The 10,944-nt window shown below is 43.3% G+C and overlaps 1 protein-coding gene across 1 annotated transcript in view; it reads right to left on the reverse strand.

Annotated features, from left to right (window-relative positions):
- Positions 1-10,944, reverse strand: part of PAPPA2 (pappalysin 2) — a 288,812-nt gene that overhangs the window by 70,178 nt on the left and 207,690 nt on the right. The window contains exons 14-16 of the mRNA XM_007454744.1: positions 9,639-9,810; positions 5,720-5,897; positions 4,323-4,536 (exon numbers count right to left, since the gene is read on the reverse strand). Of these exons, the coding sequence (XP_007454806.1) occupies positions 4,323-4,536; positions 5,720-5,897; positions 9,639-9,810 (564 nt within the window). The remainder of the gene's footprint in view (positions 1-4,322; positions 4,537-5,719; positions 5,898-9,638; positions 9,811-10,944) is intronic.

Genomic DNA, 10,944 nt, shown 5'->3' on the forward strand with positions numbered 1-10,944 from the left:
GAACCCGTGTCCCCTGCATCGGCAGGCGGACTCTCAACCACTGTGCCACCAGGGAAGCCCCATAATTCATTTTATTTATTTTTTTAAAATTTAAATTTATTATAAAATATGATTATTTATTAAAAGAATCCCAAAATAGAAAACAAAAAAATCTCCCTGAGTCATACCACTTGCCCAGAGTATTGACACTTTGGTGTTTTTTTTCTAGTTAAAAAAAAAAAAAATGTTTTTTTTGTTTGTTTTTTTTTAACTGAAGTATAGTTGATTTACAATGTTGGGTTAGTTTCAGGTGTATAGCACAGTGATTCAGTTATACATATACATATAATACATAAAGAATATATATATATATATATATATATTCTTTTTCAGATTCTTTTCCCTTATAGGTTATTATGAAATATTGAGTGAAGTTCCCTGTGCTGTACAGTAGGTCCTTGTTGGTCATAATTCATTTTAGACAGTGAGAAGGGGGAGAACATGTTTGGAGGTGTCAATTAGCTTGCACACCTGTGGGCAGACCTTTGCGCTTTAGGGAGTGAGGTGATCTGCTGGAAGTTAGGGAAGAGGTGTTACTGGACGAGAGGAGGTCTGAAATAGCCTTCAAGAACAGAGACAGTGTTTGTCTTCAAAACACAGAAGGGTCTGGACACAGGATGGGAGGGTCACGTCCCTGTCTTACTGCCATCTTGGAGTGCTGGTCTCCGCTTGGTTTGCCTGTTTTGAAAGATCTGTCTAGTTTTCTTTTATCACTCTCTGCCTCCACAAATTGGCTATGATCTCCTCTTTCTAGCTCACTTCATTATTTTTCTAAACTGTTTATTCATTTATCTCATTATAAAGTCTAGAAAACTTAGCAAATATAAACAAACAGAAAAAGAAAAGTTATATTCCCTATAAACCTACTACCTAGAGATTACGACTATTAATATTATAATCACTTCTAGCTTCTGAAGGATGATAAAAACATACCTTGAATATGGAAAATAAGGATTGTATCATTTATAATAATTATGTTCTGCTTTTATCCACTTATTGTATTGTGAATGTTCTCTCATGCCATTAATATCCTTCTAAACATCTTTAATGGTGACAGGATATTTCCTGATATGCCCGTATAACTGTATGGCTGTACTACACAATGGGCATTCATTTTGTTTCATTGGATTTTTTGTTACTCTCCTTCTCAACTTTTCCCCTCTGGAGAATCCACACAGTTTGGGTGATACTGACTCTACCCAAGACTTCAAGGCCAGGTCCTTGACCCAGGCCAAAGCTATTGCATTTGCCTGTCTTCAGGAACTAGAGTCAGTGTGAGCAGTGTCACCTTCAAATCCCGGCAAGAAGGGGCAGGGGATCCAGGGGCCAGGAGAAAGGGCCTACCTGTAGTCCCTGTCCTCTCCTATGCTCCACTGTAAGGAGAAACAATGTCCATGAAAGAGGGAACATGGAGGCTGTGTGCTGCTGAGGGCAGAGCCTAGGTCTTACTGATATCTTCACTCCCAACCCCGAAGCTGGCAGAGAGAGCACCCACGTGCCAACTGCAGCTGTGCCCTCCCTGCATCCGCAAGTGCAATGGGACAAAGCTTAAACAGGCTGGATAGGAGAGAAAAGTCAGATGCAGCATTTATCTTTTTCTCTTGAAACAATATTCAACAGACTTGAGAAGAAGCGGGAAGGCAATGTACTTGGCTGATATTTTGGTAGTTGTTTCCTTCTTTTAAAAAGAAATGAACAAAAAGTAATTTCTAGCATATGCATTGAACTTCACAGTTTATAAAACACTTTCAGTACATTACCTGCTTTGGGCCTCAAAACAATACTCTTGGGTAAAAATCATTACTACTCCTCACATCAAGGAGGCAAAAACCGAGACACGTGGATGAGAAATACGTTGTTCAGGGTCATGCAGAGAACAGGTGGCAAATTTGACCGTCTAGGAGGTTTTTCCACTACTCAGAGAACTGCAGAAGACTAGCATGTGGCCACTCTGTCTGGGTTAATCTCCCTGTTAACTTCTCTCAACTTCTCCCCCTGCCTGCATGTCCTAGAAAGAATTTTAGGGCTCCATCTGTACAACTCTGGGCTCCAAGCAAGGAACAAGGCTGACATAGTTCGTTAGGTAAACACAAGAAGCAAGTGACAGTGATTTACTCCTGACTTGCAAACTTCTGATTACCAGTCCACTGCTGGCTATGTAAACAGGTGTACACTAAGATTAAAACCAGTTTGTGCAGTGCAGTAAATAATTTAATCTCTCCTCAGCATGGTGCTTGTGAATGTAAATGTTTAAGTCCAAACCGATGCTGATGCTGTGATGCAAGCTTCGTTTCTCAACCAGAAAAGAAAGCTGGGCCAGCAAACGGCCCCTGTGGGCCCCTGCTGGGGCAGGGAAGCCGGTGCAGTCAGATATGCAGATGCAGCAGAAAGCCCATTGTCATGGAGGAAGCCTCACTGTTCCCAAGGCAAAGCTCAGCCATGGGCCCAGGGGAGCCAGGAATAATGCCTCCACCTCGAATTCCTCCTGGCCCGGAGACTTTTCTCTCTCCCTCCAGTCTTCACTGCATTGTTCTGCAGACACCTGAGTTGGCTCAGGTGTGTGAAAAGTGAGGCAAGAAGAGAAGGAAAAAAGCAAGAAAACAGCAGCCTTCAGGCTGGTTGTAAGGCCATTCTCACTGGAAGATGACCTGGGTACTCACTACCCGTCAATGCATGCTGACGCAAAATTGATCTAGACCCTACGACCATCACGTGCAAATGTGTTTTCAGCTGTCAAAAACTGTTGACTATACCTGCTAGAGTCATTGAACCAGAATGCTGCTTCCTATGAATTTTTCATCAGTATTTATTCATGTTCTAATTAGCCAGGCTCTTGCCTCGGGCTGAGATCTTGAGGAGGGGACTTCCCCCTCCCCCTCCCAAATACGATCTTGGGTTTTCTTGGGAGTGAAAGGCTCTGGGCAAAGCCGGACTCAATCCATCCCATATTGAGATGTCTGGATGTTGACTAGAGAAGGGTGAATTGGAGCCAGAGAGTAAGCTTCCTGTTTTTCTTTTGCTCCCTTGGAGAATTCTAACTTACAGTCAAAGATGGTATCTCCTGGAATCACTGGTAATGCCATGGCTGGGATTATGTCAGTTAAAAAAAAAAGCCTTTAAAAACATACCTACTATGATCAGATTTTGAACTAAATCCTGAGTAAGAAATAGATCTGATTTTCTCCTTTACTGACATAATTTATGGTAGGAAAATAATAGTTACTATTTACTGAGTACAAGGAGTTTCTTCTTCTGAAAGCTTTTTGCTTGTTTTGTTTGTTTGGAAAATGTTTCTTTTTCTGAAACCATTTACTGAGCATTTAGCACAAACCAGGCACTGGGCTGAATATGTATTATCTTGTTTAATCCTCAACTGAGCACTCTGGTGCTCTGGTGAGGGCATTATCCCCAGCTTACAAAGATGAGACCCAAAGAGTTAAGTAACTTGCCTGAGGTTACTCAGCTAATAAAATGGGGGAACAACTGGGATTTGAACCCCAGCATGACTTTCTTTAAGACCCTTCTTCTTAAATTATGCAGTAAGCTTTTGTTCTTTCTGATCCACCATGCGTTCAGAAGAAAGGCTCTCTTGGTTTCCGGGTCTAGGAGTGTATACACACCAAGTCCAGGAAAAAGAAAGCAGAGAGACTATAATTACAATATTAATAGCTAGTATGTATTCAGTTTTATGCTTTAAAAATAAATTTACTGATTCATGTTTTATACATACTAATTTATTTAGTTCATACATTATTATTATTATTATTATTATCCTCATTTTACAGATGAGGAAAAATGAGGCAGAGAAAGAAGACTTCCCGGCATCACTTAACCAATAAATACCTGAGGTGGGGACCATCCCAGACAGTTTCTCCCATAGCCACAACCATAAGCCTCCACCTGTCCTGATGAGGATGTTCTAGGACAGAGTTGGATTCGGGTGATGTGTGTACTGCTTAAGAAGCTCATAACACTTCCTTTCAAGGAAAATAATAATTCGGGCAGAGATTCTTTTAAAAACACCTAGATGAGACTGTGGAATCTCCTATGAGAAAGAATATCTTTACAGAAAGCATACTTGGACAGCCTGCCTGTCATGACTGGGGAATACACCTGTGCAGGTGAAGAGAGATTATATAGAAAAACAAACACAACAAACAATGGACAACCCAGAAGGTCTTAATATTATTTCCAAAACAGTGGTCTAGGATTTGCAAATGAAGGAACAGGAGCAAGGTACAAGGGTAGAGAGAACTGCAAAGACCAGGAACAATCCAACTTACTTCCTGACTTTATTCTCCGCACTTCCCATCACGTAGTAGCCCGGTTTGCATTTGTATCTGCAGATGGAGCCCACATCATGGTTGCCCTGGAGGCAGTGAGGCAGGAGCAAGTTGGCGTTCGGGATAACAGGGGGAACATCACACTCCAACTTGCAGTAGGCTTCAGGGAGAGACCAGAGCCCATCTTCAAGACAGGTCAGCCACGGGCTCAGTCCTGACTCCAAGAAAGAGAAGCACAAGATGCTCAGAACAGAGAGTCCAGAAATAAAATACCAGCAGAGAGAGCGAAGACCTGTCAACATACCGTCATTCTTGGAAAGTCACGTTATTCTTTGTGGAGCAGCTTCTCTAAAACCTCAGGTCAAATGTTTATCCTATATCTTTGTGCCCACAGAGCGTCTACTGTGCTCTCTTATACAGCACAGAGGTCAGAAAGCTCTTTCATGACCTGAATGAAAGGAGGGCTACCAACCAAATCATTACCTCACTTCCTCACTATAAATAATAAAAATAGACTAGTGACAGTATTGTGGAAAGCATTATAATAATACTAGATGACACTTTTATAGTGCTCATTATATGCCAGGCACCGCTCTAAGCATTTTACATGTATTCACTTGTGTAAGCTTCAAACCTCAAACAACCCTATGAAATAGATACCATCATTATCCCCTATTTTGCAGCTGAGGAAATTGAGTTTAGGTAACTTGCCCAAGCTAGTAAGAACAGAGGCAGGGTTTGCACTCAGGCAGTTTGGAGGCAAAGTTCTGCACTTCAACACCGTACCATATACCTCAACGTCATTCATGGTTTCTCCAAGTGCAATCCATGGACACCCCACAGTAGCATCACCAACCCACCTCAGACCTACTAAATCAGAATCCGTCAGCATGAGGCTCAGGAAGTTGCATTTGTAACAAGCCTGCTCAAACGCTGTTAGGCACACCTAAGTCCAGGAGGTAAAGAGCAAGATGTGGGGTCTTCATCTCTTCCTAGCAGTACAGCTCATACAACTATGCTCTCATCTCTAAAACAGAACGAAAAGCATCTAACTCATAGGATGGTTGTAAATATTAAATTTAAAAATGTGAATGATAAAGGGTATCTGGATTATTAATATTATTAGAAAACTGTTAGTTGGCTTGACTCCAGAGGACATAAAGTCAAATAAAAATGGGAAAGTCTAAGTTTCTTTCATTAATGAGCTCTTGAGTCAGGGCATTCTGGGACAAGGAATGGTATTGCCCTTTGGGACTTTGCTTGTGCTATCAGAAGAGGGTGATACAGCAGAGCCAAATGGGAAGGGCACTGGGGTGAAGAAAAGATCCCCAAAGTACCCCCGAAGAGAGAGAACCTGAACAGAACTTGCATACAGCTCCTGGTTGGCCAGACAATACCTTGAAGCTTGGCTGGTGGGACACAGGAGATGGAGCAGCGTTTCAGAAAGTTTGTTCCCTCTGAGCAGGAGAAGTTTGCATAGTTCACCAAAGACTGGTCGGGGACACCACAGTCAAGGGGCATGCAGCTCACAGCCCGGTCCCAGTGCCCAGAGGAACATGTGAGCAGAATTTCCTTCTAGAAACAGAAAATTTTCTGCTGTCAAGGTGACATAAAAAGGCTTATCAAAACAGTTTCCAGGCTTTGAAAGAGTTCTGATGATTATTTGTGCAAATGTTCACAACAGGCAAAATTAGTTTGTCTTTCTCCCTCTTTATGCCTTATTGTCTTAGTGTACTATCTCACACTACCCAGGTATGTTGCTAATGAAAGGCAAATGTCAGTGTAAGGGAATCTTTAAATGAAGACACTCCTCCAGGCCAACTCTTGGCTATCCTCCACGTGCTTCTCCAGATCCCTCTCTACGCTTCTCCACCTTGCCCTGGGATGCTGGCTCCTGTAGATTTCATGCCTCTGACTTGTGTTTGGTTTAGCACCCAGGGCAACAGTGGCAGGAGACTGGAGAGGGAGAGAGGCAAGGGAGGTCAGGGTGCTGATCCTTGCTACTCCCTCCCTAGGGCTTGCTGTAGGTTGGCTGCACCCTTTGGCAGCGATCTCCACACACCTCCTGCACCCTCTTCCCAGGGGTTCTGCTAACTGCTCTCTATAGTCAACTCTTCAGGCCTACAGGGGATATCACCCCTTCACCCTGGGATTCTGCACCATCTCCTTGTAATTTCCTATATCCTGCCCCCCCCACCTTTAGAAGTGGTCCCTTTACTGAAGTCCCTCAAATTGCCCACCTTTGAGTGTGTCATCTGTTTCCTGCTGGGACCTTTAGTGATAAGCCAACAGATAATGCTACTAAACATAATTGTCTCCTCTGAGAATGGTGCCTAGGCTTTAAGAACTGCTGAGACTTAATGCATATGAGGCATCTTCCAAACTTTGTAGTTAAATTTGAGAGATTCCAGCTGTTTCCCTGGGCCTGCGGTTTCTGTAGGGGAGCCCTAGAATTCATCACCATGAAACAAATGAGGAGACATTTTTTGAACACCTAGAAGGGCCAGATTCCTTACTAGGTTTGGATAAACAAGACCCTCAAGGAGCTAATAATCTACCAGCAGAGCAAATCATAGGTTGGAGCAATGTATCAGAAAACAATTGAAGGGGGAAAAAGGGAAAGAAGGAGGAAGAGAGAGAGGAAAGGAGGAAAGAAAGGAAAAAAGGAAAATTCAGGAGATTTTTTTTTTTTTTGCGGTACGTGAGCCTCTCACTGTTGTGGCCTCTCCCGTTGCGGAGCACAGGCTCCGGATGCGCAGGCTCAGCGGCCATGGCTCACAGGCCTAGCCACTCCGTGGCATGTGGGATCTTCCCGGACCGGGGCACAGACCCGTGTCCCCTGCATCGACAGGCGGACTCTCAACCACTGTGCCACCAGGGAAGCCCAGGAGATATATTTTTGTTATATCGTACTTCCTTCTGTAATGATTTGAGAGAATATAATACAAAGACTGCAAATGATAAAATGAAAGAAGTAGAAAACATGGACCAAGGAGAAAGAAAATTTAAATTGCTGTTAAAAAAAATACAGCGATATAATATATGCATGCTTGTTTTGTGGTGGTGAGATAGCACTACAGGGGCTGGAGGAGGGATTGCCCATACTTGGGTAGGAGGGAGAGGGTTTGCGGGGAGGTGCACAGGGTAGGTAACTCAGGAACTGGCCTTTGAAAGATGAGCGAGACTTCCCAGCAGCAGAGGGGAAGCAGGGAGAAGAAAGTATTCAGAGTGAGGGGAACAGGATGAGCAGGCACTCCGAGACCTGGATGCTCATGGCTTGTCTGGGAAAAAGCACAGCCGTCATTCTAGCCAATGGGTTACCAAAAGTCAAAGGGCGAGTGGGGAGATTCTGCGGCTCGGCCAGCCATCCCACCAGGAGACCACAGTGGCACTGAAGCCAAAGGTAAAATGACTGGTGAAAGCACCTGTCACCCCTGACACCCACTCTTGGCTGGCTGCTCCTCCCTGCTTTCCAGTGTTTCCCTGTTGCCTGCCAGAAGAGCCCAATTCAAAGCCAGACACATTTTTCTGTTTAGTTTAAGTTCTTGTGTCAACAAAAAACAAATATCCCCACTGTCTTGTGATCAGGAGCCGGGATCGTACAATCTGTTTAGTGGGGCCAGACTTGGGTGACAGGAGTGGTCAGCTGGAAAGCTGTGCTTGCTGACTCCACCATTTGGTTGGCAAAGGGTGAGCTCCCACTTTCCTCCTCCCAACTCTGTCCCTGCCACACTGAGCACAGCCTGGAAGACTGGCTCAAACCACAACGATCACTTAAAGAATGTCTCTCAAACTCTGCATATATTGTCTGGTTTTTCTCCTGGCTTCATTAGGTACTAACCATTTTGTCTTGAACTTGTTCCTAATTTTAATGAATTGCAAACACCATCTTTTCTTCTCTCCCCTTCTTTACCTATATCACAAAAATGTATATAGTTCCTACATTGTTTTTGTTCTTTTTCCTTCTTTCCATCTCTTTTCGAGTGGGAGTTAAGCTGAGTTAAGGGCAGGTGATAAGAGTTCTGCCTTTCTCACCAAAGCGTCATAGACCAAGGAGTTGGTGCTTAAAGGTATGTTAAACCTGTCTCTCTCTATGCAGAACCTAAGCCACCTGAAACCAAAGATGGTGTCTTTAAATTCTGACCATATCTAAGCAAGTGAAATTCTTCCACAGATCTACAACCTGCAAAGCAGTCAACTGGTACAAGATGAAAACAGTTCCAATCTTCCAAGCCATTGATACCTGACTAACCAATCGTGATTCCACTCTTCCCTCATCATACCTCATCTTTCTCATCTTCTTCTCAAGCATCATTACCTTTTGCCTAATGCATCCTGTCTCTATCTCATATTGTGCTCATGTTTTCTAATGGTTGATTTCAATTTTCAAGTTCCTCTGTAGAGTATTGAAAGCTCTCTAAAGGAAAAATGGAAAATAAAATTCTCGGTTGAGAATACATTATCACGCTCATCATAATGGCAGCTTTGCAGAGAGCTAGGTGCCTACCATTTTGCTAGAAGCTGGTAAATTATGTCTAGTCAGTCATCAAAATAACCCAGTGACATAAAACCTTCTGATTTAATTATGTTAAAAATGTGGAAAGAAACTTAAAGTGGTTAGTTTCTTTTGTGTGTTTGTCTTTACCTAAATTACACACCTACTAAACAGTGGAGTCAAAATTTCATTCCAGGTCTGTCTCTCAAATTACACTCTTCATTAATATATTCTACTACCTTCAGATCACCTTGAAATCTTCAAGTGGTGCATGGTAGCTTGTAGAAATTTGGAAAATTCAGTTAAAGCTAGAATCATGATATAATCCCCACCTCAGTAACAGAAGGAAGAAAATCAGACTCTTTCCTCCAGTCTTCTTGTAAGGAGGGCTGGTGGGGGCGGGGAAGGGGGCTGGTGCATGGCAGTCAGACAATGAACCACAAACAAGCTGATTGCAAACTATTTTGCCTGCAAATTGTGGACAGGTCTAAACTGCAGCATTCCCATTTTGAAGCCAAAAGTGGGGGTCATAATTTCTGATGGGAAGATTACAAAAGCAAGGGGGAAGGATGGAACAAGTGTTCCTGTCTACTGCCCACCTGGAGAGAAACTGACACCCTAGTTAATGGAAACTGCACCTGTTCTTATATATACCTTGCATTTCTATAAAGCCATGCTTCTCCTTGCTTGTTAGATTTTTTCCTTTTCCTTTTCAGATGATTTAGAAACACGTGCCTTTCCCCCAACCAGCCAGGGGGAGGAACATGCCTACTGTCCCTCCCCAGGGGCTTGGTCCTGATGACCACGGGTTTCCAACTCACCTGCATGGGCCTGAGGTACTGCCCACTGCTGGCCTGAAGGTCAAACCCCCTTTGACAGGTGATAGAGCACTTCATGTGACCTGGGCCACCAGAGGTACAGTTCACCACATCCGCGTGATCAAGCAGCAATGGCACACAGCTGCCCTGGTCCCCACAGGGCTGATGGACACAGCTGGAGATGACAGAAACAGAAGTATCTTAAACTGACTCAGAACTGATAGGCAGCAGCAAAGGCTTTGCATCTCCCTCTGGGAAGTGCCTCTGAACCAAAGAGAGCATTGTTTCTCCAAAACCTCCATTAAAATTCATTACTTCCTTCTGTGTGACCTGGAACCATGCAACATAAAATGAACAAGAACAATATCATCTACGAAGTGATTATGAACTGGCTTTCTATGGCTCTTCCAGGAGGACAAAATGATGGTGGAACAGGTGGGGAGCGTGTCTGAAGAGCTCTGGATGGCATCAGAAATGAATAGATCAGAGGATAATCCTTGAAATATTTCATAACCAGTACTCTGGGCCCCAAACAATCAGAACAGACACAGGACAAAGGTCAGGAGTGAATCCTGGAGGCCCCTGGTTGTGTCAGGCATTAAACTTTCTGTTGTTTGATCACAGGTTTGTCGCAGGGGGCCCTGTAGGAAGGGCCTGGTTGTTTGAGATGGCAGAAAAAGCAACATTTATTTACTGATTGTCATGGAAATATTTTTGACAACTGGCATATACCATTGAATATCAGCACCGGCTAATCAGAAATTGAGCCCATGGCAGAAAGAAGAAACTCACACATATCAGATCCCTGCCACATGCCTGACGTTGTTCTAGATGCTTCCAGGACATTATCTCAGCAGAGGAGAACTGCTGTCCAGATCTCAAGGGCTAGTCAACTGGGAACAGGAGGGATAGGTAACTCCCCAGGGTTTGGGGAGACTCTGCTGGGACCATAACAGCAGCAAGGATGCAACAGAGAGGGACCTAGAGATTGTCATACTGAGTGATGTAAGTCAGACAGAGAAAGACAAATATCATATGATATCGCTTATATGTGGAATCTAAAAAAAGAGTACAAATGAACTTACCTACAAAACAGAAATAAAGTTACAGATGTAGAAAACAAATTAACGGTTACCAGTGGGTAAGGTAGGGGAGGGATAAATTGGGAGATTGGGATTGACATATACACACCACTATATATAAAATAGATAACTAGCAAGGACCTACTGTATAGCAAAGGGAACTCTACTCAGTGCTCTATAATGGACTATATGGGAAAAGAATCTAAAAAAGAGTGGAGATATATATA

The sequence above is a fragment of the Lipotes vexillifer genome, unplaced genomic scaffold, assembly GCF_000442215.2.
Source record: "Lipotes vexillifer unplaced genomic scaffold, Lipotes_vexillifer_v1.1 scaffold220, whole genome shotgun sequence".
NCBI lineage: Eukaryota > Metazoa > Chordata > Mammalia > Artiodactyla > Lipotidae > Lipotes > Lipotes vexillifer.